Source organism: Rhipicephalus microplus, chromosome 8, assembly GCF_043290135.1.
Source record: "Rhipicephalus microplus isolate Deutch F79 chromosome 8, USDA_Rmic, whole genome shotgun sequence".
NCBI classification, from domain to species: domain Eukaryota; kingdom Metazoa; phylum Arthropoda; class Arachnida; order Ixodida; family Ixodidae; genus Rhipicephalus; species Rhipicephalus microplus.
In genome coordinates this window covers 127,270,319-127,295,629 of record NC_134707.1, presented here as the reverse complement: position 1 = coordinate 127,295,629, position 25,311 = coordinate 127,270,319, and the positions used below count along the sequence as shown (strand labels likewise).

At 43.7% G+C, this 25,311-nt stretch overlaps 1 protein-coding gene across 11 annotated transcripts in view; it reads right to left on the bottom strand.

Moving 5' to 3' along the window:
- Nucleotides 1-25,311, bottom strand: part of LOC119165484 (solute carrier family 26 member 6-like) — a 152,769-nt gene that overhangs the window by 57,351 nt on the left and 70,107 nt on the right. For 9 of the 11 annotated variants that reach the window (XR_012885809.1, XM_075872585.1, XM_075872591.1 and 6 more), the window contains 3 exons: nt 14,906-14,983; nt 10,803-10,898; nt 5,262-5,368 (listed from right to left, as the gene is read on the bottom strand). Coding sequence is in view for 10 of the 11 variants with exons in the window: in XM_075872585.1 (XP_075728700.1) it covers nt 5,262-5,368; nt 10,803-10,898; nt 14,906-14,983 (281 nt within the window). In the remaining variant the exon portion in view is untranslated. The remainder of the gene's footprint in view (nt 1-5,261; nt 5,369-10,802; nt 10,899-14,905; nt 14,984-25,311) is intronic. The other 2 variants (XM_075872582.1, XM_075872587.1) reach the window with 1 other exon arrangement.

The following is a 25,311-nucleotide window of genomic DNA, read 5'->3' as shown; positions in this document are numbered from 1 at the left end:
AAAACTTGTCAGATCCCACGTACAGTGGGAAGCGATGATATGCGAAGCACGAATGAGAAATGTTGATATGTCAATTTAGAATCAACTCAACGTTGCGAGGTGGGGGTAAATGATGACTGTATGACTTTTGTGTCATGATTACCATGTTTGAATGCGTCGTTTACCTTCGTCATCAATTCACGTCACGTGATCCCAAATTTAGTTAGTATATGTGGAGCTAGCAAAACGGCCGCGAGCACGTTATGAGCATGGTATGTTGTGATGTTCTTACATGGCACGCGTGTCAGAAATATCATGTTCGCACCAGTCATATATTTTGTCACCCATTCACGTCACGTAACACCGAATTGGGATTATGTGGAGCTAGCAAAACGGCCGCGAGAGCATCATGAAGGGCTCATTATACTCCAATGTAGCGCACGCTGGGCAAAGCGACGCTACGTTAGCAAAACGCGAGCACTCAATAGTCTGACGGCAGGGCGCGGCAGCAACCGGCGCGAAATGAAAATCCGACAACTTACCCAGACAGCACTGCGTCTCCCTCTTTTCGTGACGGAGGGACGCCGGATGCGCTGAAATGCGCATGCATCAAAACAATTCAGTGCGGCGCGCGCCTGAAAGTATATGGCAGGACCGCCGTCTGGCGCGGCAACACCGGCGCGATGCGCTGAAATGAACGCCGGCGAGCACATGCACCGCGTCTCGTCGAAATGTATTGGTGCCTTAACTGTGGCATGTAGTCATGCTCTCACATGACACGCATGTCGTGATTGTTTTGGTTGCATCGGTCACATACCTTCGTCATCTATTTCGGTACCGTAATACCGAGTTTGGTATATGTAAAGCTAGCGAAATGGCCGCGAGCACATCATGAGTGTGGCATGTAGTCATGTTGTTTCATGACACGAATGTCGCAATTATTATGTTTGGATGTGTCATTTACCTCTGTCGTCCGTTCGCGTCACGTAATACTGAGTTTGGTACATGTGAAGCTAGCGAAACGGCCGCGAGCGCATCATGAGCGTAGCATGTAGTCATGTTTCATGACACGCATCTCATGTTTATCATGTTTGCACCGGTATCATACTTTCATCATCCATCCACGTCCTGTGTTACCTAATTTGGTATAAGAGAAGCTAGCAAAACGTTAGCGCATCATGAGCATGGCATGTAGTCAGGTTGTTATATGACACGCATATCATGATCATTATGTTTGCACCAGTCACTACCTTCGTCATCCCTTCAGGTACCGTAATAGCAAATTTGGAATATGTGACGTTAGCGAAACAGCTGCGAGCGCATCATGAGTGTTGGATGTAGTCATGCTGTTACATGACACGCATGTCATGATTTTCAAGTTAGGGTCAGTCGCTTGTGTTCGCCATGCAATCATGTCATACCATACCAGTTTTGCAACATGCCATGTAAAAGAAACCACCACAAGAGCTTCAAGACTATGAAATGTAAATCATGACATTCATGACATGTATATCGCGATATTCAAGTTATGACTAGTCAAATAGGTTCTCCATACAGTCATATTATGCCATACCATGTTTGGTATTAATACTGTTATCGAAACAGCCAGGAGATGTAAAAGTTGTAGACGGCTAGATAGATAGATAGATAGATAGATAGATAGATAGATAGATAGATAGATAGATAGATAGATAGATAGATAGATAGATAGATAGATAGATAGATAGATAGATATGCTCAAAGTCGCTGAAGTTCGCAAAGAAATGCTTCGCATCTAAAATTATGGCAGTATCTCCAGAACAGTATAATAGTCGGCACTGTCTCAGTAGATTCAAACTGCAGTTGAGGGAAGATATTCTAGATGACGCTGTACTGCTATATCTCCGATTGGTTGCTGCGTGGGTTGTGCCTGGGCGCGCGGAAGGAGTGCCTCTTTCAGTCTCCTGGATCGTCGCTGTAGGCGGCGGATCGTTGGTGAGGCATAGACGTACCAGAGCGGTGGGCGTGGAGGGCCGCGGTGGCTCACTCTCGTCCCCTCGTTGGTTGGGCACGGGCGAAGCGTTGTGCAGGGCCACGGCGGCTTATAGATGAAGTGCGCGGATGGACGGTTGGACGGACGGATAGATACACGGACAGACAAATGGATGCACGGAAAGACGGACGGAAGAACTCAAGAACACACGGACGGACAGACAGACGAGCAGGCAGGCTGACAGACGGACGGAGGGATGGATGGACGGATGGACGGGTGGACGCTTCACCCTAATTCATCGTATTTCACTTCGTGAATATACAGTCACTTTTTTTATTTAGCAGATACGAAGCATGTTATGGAGGAGTTAGATCCGGTGTGCGGCGTGATCACCTTTACTGTGCCTGTGCTTGTCTGGCACGGCTTGCACTGGCACAAGCGCCGCCAGAACGCACTCAGCGATAGCGTGTTCGGGCCTGTGTAAGGGTCCTGCTAAGACGCTGTGGCCTCTCTCTCTTATTATATCTGAGCAACCTTGTGAGGTAGTTGGGAACGAGACTTTGCAGACACACCATGAACCAACACGTTGTATGCTAGTCAGAACGCACTGGCACGTGCTAGCACAGTTGGGCCTACATAGGTGGCTCTGTAAGAGCCATAGTGATCAAACACAGTGTGCACGCACCGTGCTGTTTCACGTCACCTCATGGTCCCCTTTAGCGAGAGATGGCGCACTTTTTCTACTACAGAGTCACGCCAAGTCTCGTAACTACTTTTCTAATGGACCCTAAAGTTCGTAAAATGTGAATTGTAGCTGAAATGTGGACTGTGAAATTTTATAAACATTAGACATGCCCTTCTATGATACTACAGGTAGCCATCACGTCGGCTTTACGTCAATTGTAGGTAGGTTCTATCCACTGAAGCTCATATATAAAGTAGTGTCCAGGGCTAACATCCTCGTGAGCACCAGCGTTTTATATGAGGTGATCGATTCTGGTGTTGGTAATACTCATGTTGCTGTTGGAATCATTGCGCAAGTGCAAACAGCTTGTCATATTGTGGGCACATATGTCTGTTTAGTTGTGTATATTGTGGTAAACATTAATTGATCCCTGCAACATTTGTACAAATGCCCACAATACTTATAACGTCAATTCATAAAGTGTCACTCAATAAACAATTACATGGCCACCTTCTCTCTGCATGCTTCACACAACGCATATTTCTAAGGTACGTGGGATCTGAAATTTTTTTATCATGAAACACGAAACAAGCAGAAGTCACTTAAAGTGCAGTATATAGTTGCTAAATGTGACAGATAATACATACTAATAATATGAAACTTGTAACAACTAATAACTTTGGAAACGCAGTCATAAATAGTATTTTATTGCTAAATGACATGTGATCACGAATGCACACAACATTGTCAGGAAGGTGATTCCATTGAGCATAGGGACGCGCTAACGCGGTTGCGTCAAAGGCTTCAATGCGGCCTAAAAGAGTTTTTGAACAGGGTACATGTTTCTTTGTGAATCTGTTTAGGGGCGAAGCTTCTAAAGCCGTGACTTTGTCCTTCTACTGTGACCGGTTCGGGACCACTAAGTTTGTGGATGTCCTAGCAGGTGGCGCTAAAGTGCGGGACAGACATGCAGACAGATGAACGGGCAGACGGATGGATGGACAGACAAACGGATGGACGGACGGATGGACAGACAGACAGACAGACAGACAGACAGACAGACAGACAGACAGACAGACAGACAGACAGACAGACAGACAGACAGACAGACAGACAGACAGACAGACAGACAGAAGGATTCACGGTTTAGTGATAAAACCCTCCGAAACTTCGCTCCCCTCATCATCATTCACTCAGTGGGTATGCAGCGAACTTTTTGTAAAAACTGTTTCACCAGTCCTTTAAATCATGTTATTTACTACGTGACTGGAAGGTGGGCAGGGCAGGACAGTTATTTAAATCTAGAGATGCACAGTCCCCTTTGAAATACAGACCAACATCTCTCATCTGTGCATCTTGGAAGTATTTAGAATACATAATTTATTCCCATGTCGTAGTCTTTAGATATACAAATTGATCATTTTCTCCCAATCAACATCGTTGTCGTAGACATTTGTGGTGTAAAACAACTGCTTTCGTTTACCCATGACGCTTTTTAAATTAGACAGCGGAATACTAATTGATTGCATATTCCTAAATTTCTCTAAACGCATTGATAACGTTTCTTACCCGTTACTCTGTTTTAATGAAGGTAAACTAAACACTGACCGCAGTATATTACCATGTATGGAATATTTTTCGCTAACAGAACTCACTTTGTTACCACCAACAATAACAATTCACAAGAGCCTCAGGTTACTTCTGGTGTGCCTCAGGACTAAGATTTAGGTCTTGTTAATTTGTTTGTTTACATAAAAGAGCTGCCTATTAACATTCCATCATGAATCAAGCTATTTGCTAATGAGTGTGTTATTTATGAACCTGCATATGCAAACACTGACAATAAATTTCTACAACAGGATCCTAATGATGTTTCTTTTTTGGTGCACTAAATGCAAGATGTGACTAAACGCTAATAAATGCAAGGTATTGCGAATTTTTTGTAACTCTAGCTCTATTGACGTTTCCAACTACCCATTTTACGATAGCGTTTTAGAAAGTGTTTCATACTACAAGAATCAAGGCGTAAAATTTATCCATTACTTCTAGAAGTACACTCATGTCACCTAGGTAACTAACAATGCCGATTGCACTGTTGGCTATCTACGAAGACACTTTAAGGGTACCTTTGACTCCAATAGTCAGTTTATATGAAACCCTAGTTCGTGCGAAACTTGTGTATGCAAGCTCTGTATGGGATACTGCCCATAACACACCAGCTCAAGCTTTAGAATCCGTCCAAAAACATATTTCCAGTTTCATTCTTTCCGATTATGCACGCACATTTAGTGTATTATCTGTAAAAACACAAGTCACTGAAAAGCAGTGTTCATGTAAAAAAAGTATTCCCTCACATCCTCCAAAATTAACTAGACATGTAGCAGAAAACGTGACACACTTTCGAGACTACTGTTTTTAATTTGTGCTTGATTTACTCGTTCTCAATTCATCGAGTAGCTGAAAGCGCTTATGTCGCAATGAGGACTAAGCCAGTATGGTTGATTGGGCTAGTTGGTGATACATGACTGTTTGAAATAAGAGCGCACTATTCAGACGTGGACGAGGACTCAGTGTTCGCTGTTTCCTTTCGTTACAAGAAAATTCAGTTCAAGGAGAATGTCTTACCCGCTTAACTCAAGGAAGATTACCACGAGGCCCAGGAGGACACCAAACAGCAGTCCCCATGTGGCGTTCAAGATAACCACACCCAGGAAGCTCAGCGACCAGAGAACCTGGATAAAATTTTTGCAGCAAAATCAAAACTGCTTACACTGCCTAACATTGTTATCCCAGTGCTTTTCATTGATCTCCAAGACATTGGTGCAATGTTTTCTTGGCCGATTCAAGCGGCATATATGCAAATAGGTAGTAAATTATGAACATGATTTCCGATGAAACCGCACAGAAATTCGAGAAGTGGTTTACCAGACAGGTGGATGCAAATTATTACTCCCTAAAAAGGCCATTGCGACGGAAATTTTTCATTGCTTTTTCTCGAACTGTGGAATGCACTGATATTGTTGCCTGATTGGCGATCACAAAACAAGGTTGAAGAATACTGTCAACCCTTTACGAGGATTAATACAGGAGTGAAAAATACATATACCATTGTATACAATATACAAAATCACAGATATAACAGTACATTGCCTAAAAAACTAAGCCATTGAAAAAACAAACAGTGGAGTATGAATGCGTTCTCCTGGAATACTCTAGTAGTTTAGCCAGAACTTGGAGACACCAAAACAAGATTTTCAGTACTTTCTAAAAATTTTTGAAGTGCTAGCTGTGCTACAATGCTCGAATCCAGAGCACTCTATTCTCATATCACGCGAGGAGAAATTAAAAAAAAATGGAAGGCGTTGTTACAAAAGTATTCTTCGTACATTTGGTTGTGTTTTTGACGCACTATTCCTTTTTATTTTTTAACGGTGAAGATTGAGGCAATAGTTTTAAAGTGGCCTTTAAAGCGTAGGCAACTCTGCTCTGTGCACAAGCACGCTCAGTGCACTGTTCGCTGAAAGTGGTTAAAGAGAAATCTTACTGTGTTGCGCTGTGCGTTCTCAAGCATAGCTTTGTGAGCGTTTCTTGAAAGAAACCACATTACATTCGCGTATTCCAACCTTGGTCATATAAACTTAATGTAAGATAAGTGCTTCATATTGTTAATACCATGACCTAGCGTCCGTTTTAGTAAAAACGACTTGTTCATTGCGTTTTTTTTTGTCACCTGTTGGACATGCGCAATCCATTTAAGGTCGGATAATATTTACACCCCTTATTATCTATGCTGAGTTGTTGTGCGAAGGGTGACACCATCAAGGGAGCTAAAGACAGTTTGTTTATCATTCTGCTTCCGTTCTACACGATCATTTTTAAAATAATAACAATCTTCCCTATTCCTTTTAATCCCTCAATACCCACATCCCTCGTGATCTACTGTTGAAGTGCCGTACAATGACGCAGGCAGTTACGGGGATCATTTTTATCTTCTTTTTTCTCTTTTAAGAACCACTTATCACTTACAAGGCTTATCTCCATGCGTCTATTGTGTCCGCGTGGCGCTAGGGCACAGAATAAAGGGTACGCTAGTGGAGCGGTGAAAAAGCGTGGTAACTGCGCGGCCCAAACTATATCTTTATTGAGCAAATGAGCCATCTCAAAGTGTAGAGTAACAATCAACGAAGTTGGTGTAATATTGCTCATTGGTAACATTACATCACTTTGCATCACTTGAGTCGTGAAAAGGCTCCGGAGGGAGTCCCGCGTATTGTTTTCAAGTGCGAAGTGTTTCTAAGGAAACTTCCACGACTTTGAACATATCTATCTATCTATCTATCTATCTATCTATCTATCTATCTATCTATCTATCTATCTATCTATCTATCTATCTATCTATCTATCTATCTATCTATCTATCTATCTATCTATCTATCTATCTATCTATCTATCTATCTATCTATCTATCTATCTATCTATCTATCTATCTATCTAGCCACCTAGGACCTTGAGCTCTCTGGCCATTTCGGCAATGGTACCAGTACCAAAATTGGTATGGCATAAGATGACCGTATGGCGGGCATACATCACTTTTTATAACATGAAAACCATGACGTGTTGGTCATGACGGTCATGATTTACTTTTCTTGGTCTTCCTTTTCTTGCGGTGGTTTCGTTCATAAGACATATCGGTATGGTATGGTATGGTATGGTATGGTATGATATGACTGCATGGCGAACATAAGTGACAGACCCTAACGTGAAAACCATAACATGCAGTTCATGTAGGTCATGACTACACGCCGTGCTCAAGTTGCGGTCGCGGTCGTTTCGCTAGCTTGACATTTACTAAATTTGGTATTACGGGACAATGAATGGTTGACGAAGGTAAATGACGCGTATAGACACAATATTTATAATATGCGTGTCATGTAAAACGTGACTGCACGCTACGCCTAAGGCGCGCTCGTGGCCGTTTCGCTAGCTTCACATATACCAATTTTGTTAGCACGTGACGTGAAAGACGACAAAGACAAATAACACGTCCGATAATGAATCATGACATGCGTGTCATTCAAAACATGACTACACGTTATACGCTCATGTTGCGCTCACGGCCGTTGCGCTATCTCCACATATGCCAAATTTGGTATCACGTGACGTGAATAGACAACGAAGGCAATTGACACAACAAAACACTATAACCATACCTTGGGAAGGATGTGCGGCATGACTTACAACCGCCTCGTAGTATTGTGCTGGTTTTAAAGTGACATATCAGCCTTCCTCAGTCGCACTTCGCACATCATCATTTCGCAGTGGGTTCTGCCAATTTTACGACATTGAGCGTCCACATAGTGCGCAGCGCTGTACTATTCACAAATTGTGGTCGCCGGGGTTGTTTGTCTATACGAATTGATGAGCAAGTTTTGGGCGATTGATGGATGGATTGAATTCATGATGTTTCTTGGAACGTGTTTTAGAAGTAGCGGGACGCACTCACGTCGGAACCGAAAGACCACGTCTCTCTGCTGCTTCGCGAGCCCATTAGAGAAGTGAAAAAAGACAGACCCTGTTTACTGGACCTTCATAAACATACCCTGACCAACTAAGGTAGTAACTGGTGTGTGACTTCATGCAGGACATGACTACTGTTATAAAATGCAGTTATAATCACCGCACAATACCTCTGCAGTATGGGCTAGTTGGTGTATGGCTGGATAAAAAGCTGCGCGGCTGTTACAAGTACATGAACTAGAGCGAACACACGTTAAAAGCAAACGCGAGAGGCGCACAGTCTCACCAGTAAATATTAAGAGGACATGGAGGAAAAAGGTTCTGTCGAGGAGGAAAAAAAGATGGCGGCATATCAACGGAGTGAATGATGGAGAGTGGGGCGAAGCATTTGTCCGTCCATGCGTGCGTATGTGTGGCAGCCCGTGTGTCTATCCACCCGTCCGTGCAGGCGTCTGTTCGTGCGTCCGCACGTCCATTTGTGCGTCCATCCCTGCCTTCGTCCATGCATCCGCTCCTGCGTCCATTCATGCGTCCATCCGTCCGTGCAGCCATCCGTGTGTCCGTCTATGCATCTGTCTGTGTGTCCGTTCGTCCACCTATTCAACACTCCAAGTACAACCATCTCGCATCTTTTCACCATATTTTTCTCATATATAAGCACCGTCATCCAGCGGACCTTTCAAGGACTGAACGAGAGGAGGTACACGCACACTTTCTTAAGGCTTGTGCATCGTGCCTACTTCCCACTTTTAACAACCTTGAGTTCAAGGTATATACTAGTTCAGTGTATTCATGGCACTGCGGCCCAATCCTCACTAAACCTTTCTAAAACCAAGAAAGCTACACTCAGCGAGTAAAACGTAGCAACCCTTTTTTGTCAGATAGTGGTCAATGTGCAGTCAAATGGCTGCTAAGAGGTAATGAAAAACAGGAGAATTCGGCTTTTAGTTAACGTGCACGCTGCGATTTTTTTATTTTTTAACAACGAACAGAAGAAATGTCCCACCGGCACCACCTTTGAGGTTGAAATCTAAAACTGGTTACAGACCAAGACTACTACCACTACTACGAAGGACGAATGGGTTCCGCTTTAAAAAGCTTCGCCCCTAAAAGCAGTTAACAGTTTACAGTGACGGAGGGGACTACAGTCATGACGAACTCTCCATGAATGTTACAGCAGTGGTGATTACGAGATTAAATATGCCCGACGTATCTTCCCCCTAATACTAGATCGAAAACAAGTTATCGTTTATCACTTATTTGTTGATTCGTTACTTTATTATTTACTTCACAATTTATATGAATCATAAACAATCATAACAATCAATAATAAACAATCAGTGGAAGGCGCATATAACTTGTGGCATCTGTCATCAACAATAGTGCCAATTCTTCATAGCGCATAAAGTAAATGCTGGTCCAATGAAAAAGATTCGCAGATCTCACGTACATTGCGTAACGACGTTATGTGAAGCATGCTTTAGGAAGGCAAGCGTGTTGGAATTTCTTGATTGATTTATACGTTATCAAATTGCCCTACATGAATGTAGAAATACTGCACGAACACACATATGTTGAACAGCTGTAGATGTTTATATAACCAATTGTTCACACTTGTGCAACTTGCGAACGAGAACATGAGTACTAGCAACACCACAAGCAATGAACTGTTATAAAGCGCTAGGGTTCGCAAGGATGGTTGCCCTAGACACTGCTACATATATCAACTTCAGCGCATGGCACTTAACTACAATTGACGATGACCCGACGTGACAGCTGTATTATAGGAGTATGTATGTAATGTTTAAGAAATTGGGTAGCCAGCAATGCAACCACAATGGACGTTTCACGAACATTAGGGTCTATTGGAAAAATAGTGCTGAAACCTGGCGTGGCTCTAGGTTAGAATGCTCGATTGCCACGAAGAATGTTGGGGTTCGGTTGTTACTGGGACTTTTACATTTATTCTTTGCCTTCGTCGGGTCAACGCCACTGATGTCAGGTATTTCGTAACGCCCACGCGTTGAAATCGCCCATGTCTTTTCTCGTCATTCCCTGGTAGATACTAAGTGTCAATCACCTGTGCACGTGCCCGCATACCACTGGCACATACCAGCCCCCGGGTATGTGCCACTGTCTGGCGAGAAGTGTTGCACAACGTAGACGACGGTATTGTGACATTATGCATGTCTTGACCAGCGCGCCATGTTCATCAAATCATCTTAACCTCCCATGCTAATTTTGGTTCTCGCCAAGTTGAGGGGGTGACCAAGTGAGCGTTCAAACATATGCGGCTAGATATATAGATAGATGGATAGATAGATAGATAAATAGATAGATAGATGTCAAAAGGGCTTCTAGTGTGCAATGAACTAACTTGAGTTTAATCAATGTGCCCAGCCTTGCCTCATTCTAACATTTAATATTACCTAATTTATGTAGCAGAATAGTATAAGGTCACATTTTCACAATGCTACCGGATAGAACTCAGTTAAACTTTCCCCCAGTTGTTTAGCACTCCTTTTGGCCCATTTCTTTGTCACTTTTCTCAGTTTTGACGCGCTATGTTATTATTAAGAATTGTTCGTCGTCCCCTTTCACCTATAACAGAATCCATGCATATAGACAGCAGAAACAAACGTCACTTACAAAATCAAAGCGGTTGAAGACCCAAAGTTTCGGCAAATTTCGCAGACTGGTCAACGTTGGAAGGAGGGCTACAATAATTACCACGCCTAGGACGCACTGCAACAAACAAAAGAAAGCAGTCAAATTGTTCATATGCAGGGCATGCAACTGAAAATAGGGCTTGTATTGCTGGCTGTAGTCGGCAGTTGGAACTGCCCTTGCATTACTCTCAGAGATATTATCGCGGTGTAGTCAAAAATAGGCGTGGCGACGTTATGCCTGTTCTTAGTAGATTGCATGGAAATTTGAACTTTGATGTTAGTATAAACGTCTTGAAGAAACTACTAACAGGCTATTGATAATTAACCCGCTCCCTTTCACGTTGTGCAATTGTAATATTTGTCACTTACTATATTGTGTATAAATATGTGTTTGGCTAAGATACTCGGCTGCAGAACCGCAGGTCACGGGATCGAATCCAGGCTGCGGCGGCTGTATATTCCATGGAGGCAAAAATGCCGTAAGCCCGTATGCTCATACTTAGGTGCACGTTAAAAACACCAAGTGGTTGAAATTTCCAGAGTCTTTCACACTGTCGTCTATCATAATCGTGTCATAGATTTGGTACGTTAGAACTCTTAATATCAATAATCAATTAAAGATATGCATTTATTATTTTTGTATAATGACCTGTCATACATTTGTTACGATGTACCGTTGTCATTATTGTTTTGTTTGTTGTTCATTTATTCTTGGTACACACATTCTATTTAAAGAAGCATACCAGCCGGTATACCATTTATGCATATTTTCAATTCTATTTGAAGAACTTTTCTAGTTTTCCCACTAGGTATAGTGAATTTTGAGCTTGATGTGTTTTGTGTGAATTGTGAACTTATTGTGCAGAAATTCTGGCGTCAACTTCGGCATCGTCGCATGTGAACGAAAAATCACCATCTTTGCGTGACCGAAACTTTCTGCATGTTTGCGGAACTGAGAAATTGAAAAAAGTTACAAACAAAATAAATAATGAAACATTATGGGTCTGACTGCGTATCGAAGCCATGTCGTTTGCGTAGCAAGCAGAAGTTGCAACGCACAGTCACACTTCTGCTTGGGCATGCAGGGAAAATAGCTTCCTGTGCTTGCAAATACTGTGGAGTTATCCTTCATGACTTACCAGCACAGGCGTCCTGCATTTAACGCATGCTTCACAATACAACAAGAAATATTACCGTAACAATGCGTGGTACAACAGGGAGAACATGCAATTATCAGAATGACTTCACAGTGTAGAGTCATTCACCCCCTACAAAATGCACACTCGCAACTGCACCCTCAAGGCCACGTCATGTAACGGGTGCCCAGCAAGTTCGAAAAGATATCAAACGTTAAGTGTTTGAAGTATGTACTAGAAACAAAATAGCGCTATAGCGTTAAACTTTTAAAGGCTAATTGACAAGGGTCCCTCAATTTTCGTCTGTCTTTTTCATTCTACACTCAAACAAACTTTTTTATGCTGTGAATTATTCTCTGTGTATTTTTATTTATTTATACCATGCACATTTCTTGGCGTATTTCAGCAGAAATAAAGCCTCAGAATCTGACTGTACACCAAATAACGTAAGAATATAAATATTACGGAACGTAAAAACAAAAAGTGTAAACTTCAGCTATTCCAGCAAGAGCAAAGAGAGAAATCACTGCATGACAATACCGCAATTTACGAAAATTCATAATATTACCAATACAAGGACTTTTTGTCTTTGTCAATGAACACGTGGCAGAATATACAAATTACTCACTCTCAGAAACAAGGTCGTGTCTTAGCTCTCCCTGTTTGAGTGTCGCACTCGCATTTCAAGACGTAGCGACGTCGTTATCGTTGTTTTGATGACAGAAGCAGTGCGAAAGAAAGTGAAGACTATAGCGAGATCAACTGGATCAATACATCATATGATAATAAAAAAATCAGCGCATCCCACGTACCTTGGAATCGACGTTATGCGAAGCATGCAAAGGAAAGGTGACCATGTTCCAATGTTTTATTTACCGACACGCCATGAAACGATTTCAAATATAAGTACAAATCTTGCACGCACAGACATATGTAGAAGAGTTGCAGATGTTTATATAACCAGTTGTTTCCACTTGCAGAACGATGCCAACTGGAACATGCATATTAGCAACACCATAATCTGATATGAATCGCTGACGCTCGCGAGGATGCTGGCCCTGGACACTGCTACATAAATCAACTTCAGCGCTTGGCAACTAACCACAATTGACGTTAACCTGACGTGACGGTTGTATCAAAAAAGAAATCATGCAATGTTTATAAAAAATGGGTAGGCAGCACTGCAACCACTACTGATGTTTCACGAAAATTAGCGTCTATTTGAAAAGTAGTTCCGAGACCTGGCATAGCTGTGTGATAAAATGCTTAACTGCCATGCCGAATTCTCGGTGTTGATTCCAGCTGGAACCCTGGCATTTATTATTTGCATTCGTGAGGTCGACGCTGCCGATGTAGGGTATTTCTTAACACTCACGCGCTAAAATTGCCCATGTGTGTTCTCGTCGTTCCTGGGTAGATACTGAGTGTCAATCACGTGTGGCACATACGCGCATACCAGCGGCACATGCCCACCGGTGGGTATGTGCCACTCTCTGGCGGAAACTGTTTACGACATATGCTATGGGGTTGTGACATTACGCACGTAATAACCAGTGCGTCATATTCGTAAAACCATCTTATCCTTCCATGCTAATTTTGGTTCACGCCAAGCTAAGGGGGTGACCACGAGAGCACCCAAACGTAAGCGGCTAAATTGATAGATAGATAGATAGATAGATAGATAGATAGATAGATAGATAGATAGATAGATAGATAGATAGATAGATAGATAGATAGATAGATAGATAGATAGATAGATAGATAGATAGATACGCTCAAAGACACTGAAGTCCGCTATCGAATGCCTTGGATTTCATGAAATATTGCTCTCGACTCACACTCGTCTTAAGTAAGTGCACACAAGATAGGGTAAGGTTTATCTTTGAATTCTTGCTGAATGCACCTCTGCCTCCTTGCTGTAATCTCTCTTTGGCGAAGCGGTATCCGACTAACTGAACGAATGAACGAACGAACGAACCAACGAACGAACGAATGAATGAATAAATGAATGAATGAACGAATGTATGAACGGATGCCTTTAAAAACGTAGCGAATACAAAGCGTGAGACACATCGTTCCTAAGGGTAGCCCCATTTGAGCTCTAAAAAATGGGTTGATCCTTAAGCCTCGACTTTAAGATTTAAGTGCAATACCGATATGCTGTTCTTAGTGCGTACTTAGTGTATACTCATTATTTTATGATGCTATTTTAGGAACTCAAATTGTGAATTACAACAACGTATTCACTGAACTTGACAGTGTCTTGTGTCACTTTCGGAGACGATTACAATCTGTGTAATGAGTAGCGTGCTTTAAACCACAAGCAGATATAAAATTGAAATATTTTCAAACTTGAAATATTCAAAACTGTGAAATATTTTCAAACTTGCTATGCACCCAATTTGTAGTCTCAAGAGGATATGCGCAGTTATGTATTCGTCTCTTGTAACGCGGTGCCAATGTAAACCATGAAACCATTATAGCCAGACGTTCTGGTACCCGATGGTGGTGGGCGCTTGTACTACGCAATCATACTGCGATATAACATGCTGTATTGTGAAGCCTGTATAGAGTACACATATGATTGTAAATATGAACATTATTTGCACCCCATATACAAGCCCAGGAAGGTAATTTAAGTCTACTTAGAAGCAGAGACATGGCTGAGTGATATAACACCTGTTTGCCATGCAAACGGCCTAGCTTTCTTCCTGACTCAGAGCCAAAAAAGTGTTTAGTATTTGAATTTGCATATTTCTCGTTTTTTGGTCACGCACAATAAGATAATTTTTCACTCACAGCCATCGATGCCGACGCTGACACTGACGCTGAAATTTCTGCGAAACGAACTCTTTAACACTGTCTCTTCTAAAGTTTTTTTGTAAAGCGGGCACGACAAATGCTGGTTCAAATGAAGACTGCAATAAATGCGTAATGTATCACCCACCTCTGGCAGAGGCCGAAAAATCGGCGCTAGTGAATAGAGCGTGAGAGCCACGAGGACGCATGAAACCATGCCACCGACCTGTAAGCAAAAATGAGACCTCCAAAGATGGTGTCGCCAGTTCCTATATACTCACACAAGCACCCTGTAAAACAACAGAACCGCAAGTTTGGCTTGGGAGTGGAAAGTGTTGGACTGGGTACTGCGACGCCTATACTTTCAACTTTTGGAGCGGCGTCCCTTTGATGAGCAATAGCATCGGCGACTTGAAATTAAACATTGTGGTACCTCAGAACCTAGCTTCGTGGTGGGCTCTAATTTTGGGGTTTCTTTGTATTTCACTTGTGCTTTGCCTTGCTTCAAGTATCGTAATACCTTGGACGCAACAGCTTACGCAAAGTCACCTTACAGCTTTGTGCTCCAGTACCTCCTGCTGAACCTTTATTCATGTACCGAATTTTCGTACCCTGACAAAACTTCATTCAGGATATGGTATCATTGATAGGCCTAAGCACTTATCATATTGTTCTCGTGATTTGCTCCTCTGAGCCCCTTTGCCATTACTATAGTAACGGCAAAGGGGCTTAGAGGAGCACAAAAACAGGATATCAAATAATGAATAGTTGTTTATGAAGTATACTGCATAAACAATTATTCATTATTTGATATCCAGTTTTTTTTTTTGTTTTTAGAGTGAAATGACCCGCGTATTGAAATGCTACTCTGTCAGATTATCGCTTGCATTTTTGGGCTGCTGTGCCCCATGCTAAAAGATCTTTGATACAAAACTCTTTAAAACGAAGAAGAGAACAAAAACGCTGTGGCATACTGCCTTCACTCTACAACTCCCCCCCCCCCTTTATTTTTCGTTGTAAGCAATAGTGCAGTCATTGTCCACATGTCCACTATATGTTCTCTTGGCCAATCCCCCGGAGTGGGTATGAGCCATGGATTAGAGGCTACAAACAAACAAACAAACCCTAGCCCGCCACCCCAATGACGAGCACGTGCCCGTACTTTGTAATTTTCTGTGTAGCTATCCTTGCGTGTGTCTTCCGTTCCCCATATACCCCTGTCACAATAATGAGGCTACTCCATATCATGTATCACCATCCAAAACAGACACGTTACATACAATTAAGCCTTTTCGGGGCGTTTGCCGTGTGCCGCCATGATAGCTCTGTGCAGTTCCACTGCTTATTTGAAAGGCATCACCACACCACCACGCAGAATGGCCCCGTCAGAGTCTTAGTGAGTAGCACTTTAAAGAGCCTTGATGGTCATTTATCGATAGACCTCATCAGACGTGATCACGTTTAAGATCAAGCCCTAAATTAAGGTGTAAAACAATGATAGCAATTCTCAAATCTGGGTTCAAATCTCAGAAGTCTAAAATAACATTCTTACCAGCAATAACTAGTAAGTAGTTCGAATAATGAAACAAAGATCACAAGCATTGGCCCCATATCTGCATGTTACACTGCAAATGTCGTCTCGAAAGACGATAGTATTGCGTCTGGAGGGAGTGAACAAAACATTTATTTGATGGCCTTCGCAAGAAAGTCAGTGAATATTATTATGGAGGCGCTGCGTTGGAGTGCCTCGAGTGTGCAGCGAAGGCAAACGAGCACATCAAGTCAAGTCTCAAGTCAGGAGCGCTATCAAGTCAGGAGCGCTATCTGGCAGTTAGTTATCTCGAAAAACGAAGCGCGCTGCGTGCGCGCCCGTCTTAGTGGTGACAAGGTGTAGAACGCAAGGTGACGGGTAGGTGCCACAACCATGCCGCCTTATCAAAGCGTTGGCGACACTTGCGTTTTCGTGCAAGCGTTGCATGATCAGCACAGCGTGATAAACGCTACGGTTTTTAGAATTACTTCTGTATGGTGTTTCTAGTAAAAGACACACATACAGAAAATTAACGTAGTGCTATGGTGCCTCAGACATGCGCAATAATTGATTTTTAATTGACAATTGCACAAGTATGAACGCTGATTCTTGAGCAATATTGGTCGGTGCAGCGGATAGGCTTGGCCGTTTGCGGTATCGTCTGGTGCCTTTTAAGTTACCGTTAAGGGCAGACAAACAGACAAATGTACAGACATACAGACAAGCAGACAGAGCAAAAATTTTTTGTCGAAGGTGTCCAAGAAAGACCATTGTCATTAAAAAAAAGAAACGTTTCAGCAACATTCGGCTGATTTCCGATCTGAGCACTAAGGGGCGCACCACCTCGCCAAGCCAGTGATTGTTCCAGCCACTCGCGTTTCATATGAAGCGGGAAACAATGTGACAGATCTCTCTGCAGACGATGACACGTGTCTCAACTGCTGTATTAGGCAGGAAGTCAATATAAACGCAGGAAAAAAGTGGCGCTCATGTCGCACACGGAGTCCGCAAAACTCTTTTACAAAGTTTCACTCGTGCCGGGAAACCCTATGTGTGTTACTTCGAATATTGAGGTGATCGATGGTTTCGTAAACGATGCAGAGCACACTCTACGAACGGTAATCACTGGGTGCTTGCGCGACGCACTTCCTGACGTTTAATCCCCGCCGCGGTGGTCTAGTGGCTAAGGTACTCGGCTGCTGACCCGCAGGACGCGGGTTCGAATCCCGGCTGCGGCGGCTGCATTTCCGATGGAGGCGGAAATGTTGTAGGCCCGTGTGCTCAGATTTGGGTGCACGTTAAAGAACCCCAGGTGGTCAAAATTTCCGGAGCCCTCCACTACGGCGTCTCTCATAATCATATGGTGGTTTTGAGACGTTAAACCCCACAAATCAATCAATTAATCTTGACGTTTAACGCTAGTGGAGCAGCAATGAGCACCCCAGAACCACATGAATCGCACGCCAACATGACATACTTTGTTATGCTTCGCCGCAGAGAGCCTCGGTCATGCGGCAATGCTGACGTTTCAACTTTTTGAATTCACTACAGCCACAAATATTTTATCTCTTTCATCCTTTATTATATACTGTAGACCTTATATAGGTCAAGGCAAGATGTGGATCAAAAGCCAGAAAAACATACAAATCAAATATATACATAGGTAATAGTTTGAAACCATAACAGTGTGACGGAAGTCAACAAAATTATTCCAATTAGTTGTAGTGGCAGGGAAGAAAGAACAACTAAATAAATTTGTTCTCGTAAAATAACGTGTCATTGAAGTAGAATAACGACGTCAGGTAGGTCTTAATTCAGAATATGAAAAATAGGGTGAAGGTTTAAAGCTAGTTACTGACTACAAAACAGGTAAAGAAATTGTAAACATGCAGTCTTGCGTTTTATTGTCATGGAATGTTATTAAGCGGCGTCAATCCAGTGGTTGAGTGATACGAAGAACATTTTGAAAAAAATTGACCATATACCTCTTTGTTGCACATTCTCTACACTGCTAATGTTGGTATTAGTGAAGGGATCCCAAACAACAGATGTGTACACTGTGAAGAACAGGCACAGAGAGCAAACACCCTTTCGTTGGGCAAGCTCGTCTATTCTCCCTTTCATCCTACTCCACTTTGCTCCAGCCGCCGAGCCGCGTTGCCGTGCTGGCTCTTCACACTCAGCCACGCTGCAGACCTGACGAACAAGAATAAACAACAGCTCAGTTTAAACGATGCACTTGTTTCTTGAAGCCAGACGCGTGCACTGCAAAGTTATTCCCTTTTCGCCGGTCAAGTGCAAAGCTGGAATCTAAGCAGCTAACGAACCAGGTATTCTGCCCTAGGCGTTCGGTGATAGTGAAGGGATCCTTGAACTTCGTGAGTAAATTCCCACCCGAGCAGCTGCCACCCCTTTGCACTCACACCTCGTCTCCAATGTTGTTCTCAGGGGCATGCCTCCGGCGGTGGTCATAATAGTGCTTCTGCTTTATTTAGGCTTGTGTGGCTCTTCTCCTCGCCGCAGCTCTGAGCTTCTGGCAGGCGTCTGTACAGTTGTCGTAGCGCGTGTGGAAAACCGGAACGTCCAGGCTGAGGGCCACTTGTATAGTCGGGGCAGCTTTCCATGTAAGATTTCATATGGTATCGCACCAGTATACGTCTGCAGCGCCGCGTTGAATGCATAGCCAGCAACCTCAGGTGAATATCCCAGTTGGCCTCTTTTTTCTTAATTAGTTCATGGAGTCATGCCTTAATAATTTGATTAGTGTTCTCAGTAAGGCTGTTTGTTTGAAAATGAAACGCAGATGCGTAATGGGGCTGTACACCCGCCTTGGAAAGGTGCCTTCGTGATTGTCGGCTCCTAAATGTCGTTGCACGGTCTGATATCAATTTCTTTGGCAAGCCATGCCTCCATTCAAATCTTCACTTCAGGAAATCGACCAAATGAACGGAGGCAAGTGATGACACGGCTGCCACTTTCACATACTTCGATAAATAGTCTACGACTACAATGACATATCGCTTTCCAGCAGTGATGGTGCGGAACGGCCCGGTGTAGTCAATGCCCACCATATGGAAGATCTGGTCGGGTATCACATGTATCAACATGTATGAACAGTCCGGGCTGGCACCCGAAAAGCCGCTTATACTGCTGACACGGTTCGTAACTGGCGACGTAAAAGCGCACAGTACTTTGTATTTTCGGTTACGAAAACCTTGTAATTTACGAACCATGGCTCCTTGTCCGATGTGCCCTCCTTCGGGGTCAGTTAGTTATCTTGCAGCTCATGAATGGCCTGTCATATATCGGCGTGCAAACATTTAGGAACGACCAGTAGGTATTGTTTTTCCGAGAGGTCCTGGTACCGCTGACGACGCAACAGCACATCATTGCGTACCGCAAAAAAAAAAACGAATTTGTTTCCGTACCCATTGCCGATGCAATTATTGGCGCCATGTCCTCGTCCTCTTCTTGAGCTTTGCGCACATCTACTTCAGCAAAATAGATGTGACTTTTCTTGCTTTCTTCAACACGCATGAGTGGGTTGTGTGACAAGTCATCGGCGATGTTATTAAAGACCTCAGCGTGGTGACGGACATCGAAGTCATATTCTCGGTGTGTGATAATGCACAAGCCAACTTTTGCTTGAGCTGTTGCTTGGAAACATGCAGGTTAAAGCAGCATTGTCAATTACGACAGTAAACCTACGCCCGACGAGATGATGGCGGAATTCATCGTCCATAATCCAGACCACTGCCAGGCATTCTAGCTCATTGCAGTGCAAGTGACACTCGGTATCAGAGTTTCCGGCTGGTATAAGCGACAATATGCTCAACATCTTCAGGATCCCGCTAGACTAGCACTTCCCCTAGACCGACTTTGCTAACGTTGGTGTATACTTCAGTGGTGAATTCATCATTGAAGTGACTCAGTACTGGGTAGGCAGGGAGCTTTTGTTTTGTCGTCCGAAAAGGGGTTTCTTGCGTGGCGCCCTATTCAATCAGGACGCCCTTTTTAGGGAGATTGTTCAAGGGAGCTGCAATCAAAGCGAAGATTTCAATGAGCTTCCGTAAGTAAGATTGCATACCCATGAAAGATCGCACTTGCTTCACGCTGGCTGGTGTCGGATATTCCTACACTGCTGCGATGCGCTCTGGGAGTGGCTGTATACCATGGGGGGAAACATTATGCCCTAGGTATGCTATCATAGACGGCCCAAACTGGCATTTTTCTCGGTTTAAGCGAAAGCCTGCGTCGCAGTCTGCAAGCACTTTTTTAAATTGCGCAGATGTTCGTCCTCGGTAGTGCCAACAATAATTTAAATAAATCACGCAGGCTTGGTTCATCAGTGAGCCTAATATAGAATTTATCGTGCGCTGATATGTGCTAACGGCTGTTGGGAGACCAAACAGCATGCATGCGACGGAATTCGTATAAGCCTGTCGACGTGCGAAAGGCCGTCTTACACTTACCCTCTTTAGCGACGCTAATCTACGCGTAAAATGAGTGACGAGAAGAATCTGCAGTGGTGGACTGTATCAACAGCATCGTCGATGCGAGGCAATCAGTACGAGTCAGGCGTCGTGCACTTGTTTAGCTGCCTGAAATATACGCAGAACCATAAGGATCCATCTTTTTTGCGCAGGAGCACGACAGGCACTGCCCACGGACTAGACGTAAGCCTACTTATGCTCTCGGAGAACATCTCGTGTACTTGATTTGCGATAACGGCGCGCTCCCTTTCAGCGTATCTTTTTAAGGGTACGCATATCGGAGAGTGGTGGTCAGTTGGTATTCGGTGCAACAGCGTCTTATTGCCTTGGAGATCTGCTGTAGTGTCAGCGAATATTGCTTTAGGCCGGGCCAGTACAGAATCTAAGGCAAGTGGATCAGGTGGCGACTCACCACGCGGCGTTGGAAGGGGTGCCTCTGTAGCCTCGATTGACAAAGGCCGGAGCTAAACGGCCGCGATCGATTGTGATCTGGACGCCGTCTGCCAATCTGCACCCAGAATCATGTCAGCAGGCAGGTCTTGTAAGACATGAATGACTGGGAGAAATTTTGGCCCCACTGTCGTTCGGACAGTCATGTCAAACATTCCCACTGGAGTAGCGACACCTCCAAGTCTACGAAGCGGAGGGTGAGTCCACTTAGAAACTTGCGTGACGTCGGTGTAGGCCGTCTTCGATATGAGCCGGTAAGAGTGGAGTTTGGAAGGCTTGATGTTGAATCCGGGACAGGGACGATTGATGGCACTCCCTGGCGTTGTGCCCAAGACGTCCGCGGGAGAAGCATCCTCGTCGACGTGGTTGGAAAATGTCCAGCCTGTTGCGCATGCCGGAAGTGAGGCGCCGTCGAGTACTCTGCTGAAGTTCGGCCCGCCTAGTGAATGAAGACGGTCGGCGCAATTTCCGCCACCTGAGTGGACATGATGGCCGCATGAGTGGCATCCCACAATCCGTCGACAACGTACTGCTGCGCAGTACGTAGTCGACAGTAGATCTATGAGAAGCTCTAGAACTGGAGCTTCTCATAGATGTAGTTAGTGACATCTTCATCGTGACTTTGCCGACGTGATGAACTGATCGCCGTACGTGGACGAGAGCGGCCGAAAGGCACTAACCAGGGCTGCACGCCATACGGACCAAGTGCTGTAGTTAGTGCCATCGTAACGATGCTAGACTTTGGCTGAATCACGTAGTCGGCTCACCGCAAGCGACATTTGAAGTCCTCAGGACAAGAATAGTGATGGGCTAAGGCATCAATGGTGTGCAGCCAAAGCACGGGGTTGCCTTGGAATCCTCGAACTTCAAAAGGTTCGGCAAGTGATGGTGGAGGCAGTGCTGTACGTGCCAGGACTCATGTGATGCATGCAGTGTTGTCTTGAAAGGACTTCATCGAAGTAGACATTGTTTCCATAATCACGGTGAACATGCTGGAAGCCGCATTCGCAGTGGGGCTTGGAGGCCTTTGGCGTCGATGTGGAGGGTGCTTGGGCTGCGGTATGCGAAATGAAGTCCAAGGGAGCTAGAACAGCGTCCCTTAGGAATGAGGTAGCGTCCATCTGCAAGGCAGTGGAGTCGTAGACCTGAGTTGAAGCAGCTATAGGGGAAGCAGCGGAACGTCGAATTGTGCGGCCGCTGCGTAGCACTGTGTGCGGTTGCAGGTAGTAGAACAGAGGTCCATCGGACCCCTGCGTCTCCGAAAAGGCATTGGCGCCGCCCGAAGTTGATGCAGTGGGTAGCTGTGGCAGCGATCGGGTGGTGTAGTCCATGGTCGAGGAAGCGTGGACGGCGTTGCTATGATGGAGAGACCCGCGCTGCCAACAACCCACGAGGCACGAGGTACAGGGGGTATCAGCCGCTAGGATCAGTCGTTGAGGTGCGCCATAGTGACGGACAGACTCGGAGAGCGAACACCCGTTCGTTGGGCAAGCTTCCTTGGTTGCTTGTTCCTATATGCTTTTGCTCGTACCCACTATTGGGGATTGGTCATTTACCTGGTGGTTATTGTAATGGGGAAAACGAGTTGTGAAATTTCGAAGAAGAAAAAATAATTATTGAGCCATCTAGAAAATATAGGAGTGGATAATTATAAGGTGACTTATGAATAAAGTAAGTAACTATCTAATTATTAAAAGAAAACAATGAATGGTAATTTTAAAGAACTTTAATTTCATTACGTAAAAAAGGGCAAAAAGGAAACTTAACAAGGAATCCTTCTTGTGTCTCTCAGAAATACACTTACTGTTACGCAGACGCTCCTGCTGCTGTGGCCCAAACAAGAAGCCCCAAGGGAAAATTTATTTTCAGAATTAAGGGTAATGTTTTATTTCCTGAATATAGTTTCTAAATGTTTCTTCACGTCGCTTGTGAAACATCGGCAGATAGCAAAAAAAAAGATCGATGGCTCTTGACAGTAAAAACAAAGGGGAGATGGCACCGGAACAGACCTGTATAAATAGAAATTAAGAACCGGAATTCGGCATCAAAATTTTGTGATGCACACTTACAATTTGTGAAAGGGGCCCTATTTGTTATTTCAAGCAAAAAAAAGATTATCGTATTATTTAACTGGTAATCTAGTTTTCATAGAATCCTGGGGTGAAGGATATTTACAAAATCGAGATTCAGTGACAAAACTGGTATCAGGTACAATGGACATTACAGGACCATCTAGAAACCTACGCACGAGAGTGTCAGCCATTTTATTTATATATATGTCTCAGTGACCAGGCACTCACACCAATCGCACTGTACCTAAATGTTTTGGGACTAAAGCAGCGAAAGCATTCCTAGGGAAATACTTGAATGAAGAAGCTTGATATGTGGGGTTTAACGTCCCAAAACCACTATATGATTATGAGAGACGCCGTAGTGGAGGGCTCCGGAAATTTAGACCACCTGGGGTTCTTTAACGTGCACCCAAATCTGAGTACACGGGCCTACAACATTTCCGCCTCCATCGGAAATGCAGCCGCCGCAGCCGGGATTCGAACCCGCGCCCTGCGGGTCAGCAGCCGAGTACCTTAGCCACTAGACCACCGCGGCGGGGCTTGAATGAAGAAGCTGCGACTATGAATCAACATATGGAAAATGAATCAGTAACAATAACAACTGTCATATCATTCACTGAAAATTTTCTTAGACCCAAAATATTTGCTAAAATTTCTGCTTCAAATATAGGAGTGTAATCTGGGAGACCTACTGAGACTGACCAAGACAATGTCTCTGAGAAGATGCCTACCCCCCCCCCCCGCTTGCTCTTCACACAAGGATGCCTCAGTAGCAATAACATTAACAATTCCCAATTGAAGTTGATAGTCTTCTAATAAGCCTTATTGATATCTGTTGGGTAAAAGTTTGGCATTGGAAGAGAATATATAATCAAAACCAATTTTCGTTTTCGCCATCGAGTCATTTTAAAAATACTGCGTATGTTGACGTTTAAAGGTTCTAGTTGATCTTGAACAAGCAAAATTTGAGGTCTATGTGCTCTAGACCATGGTTTATTCAAAATTCTTCTTGGTTAGGAAATGAATAGAAACTCTGAACAACTAATTGAAGAAGCGTAAAATTTTAATTAGGCTCTAATGGTAAGCTTGCGAAATCTACAAACTAGGGTGGAGGTTCCAGCTTTTTGATAAAACACACTGTTCGCAGTAAATTTTGGAACTACCGCAAAAGTACGAAGGGCCTCTCGTTCTAAGATAACGAAGAGATTAATCTTATATGATGGCCCCGAGAATCTAAAGCGCAACCAAATTCTATAATCGGGCGAACATACATACAGTAAAAATATTTACACGGCCCTTGCGTATAAGCTAGTGGAGTGTCGACGAAGTTTCCGAATCGTTCCAATAGCACGAGTTGTCGTAGATTTCTTATGTTCAATGTGGTTTTGCCAATTCAGATTTTCATCATAAAGCACTTCTAATTATTTAACACAGTCATTTCGTGGTATCACCTCTTGGCGATATTGAAGGGAAATGTCAAGTGGAGAATACAAAAAAAAAACAGTCCCCGAACTTTTGCTAACATTTCGAGTCATTTGAATCTGTTGAAACCAAACTTCTATGTTGCTAAATATGATTGTAATGTAGAGTGCAAGGAATGTATATCTGATGCAGCAGCGAAGAACGCATCGTCATCTTCATCTATTCTCCTTTTTGTCTTCCTCGGCTTTGCTCCAGAAGAGCCGTGCTGGCTCTTCACAATACATGTATTCGGGAAAGCGCTTGTTTTAGTGTGCAGGATGATCATCGCAGCTTTCGTTGTTCAGTTACAGTAGATTCAGATCTGCAACGATGCGAAAATTCCACAAGATTTGCTTTTCAAAAATTTCACCATCCAAAATTTCGCATTGACTACGGGATTTGTAGAGGTGCCACGAAAACGTCCAAATTTTCAAGCTTCACTGAAAAATCAGCCGTTCATTGTATTTTGCAGTGTTGGCATTATGAAAAATATGGTTCGGCATATCACGTCCAATATTATAGTTTTCTCACAAGAACCTAGCGTGCT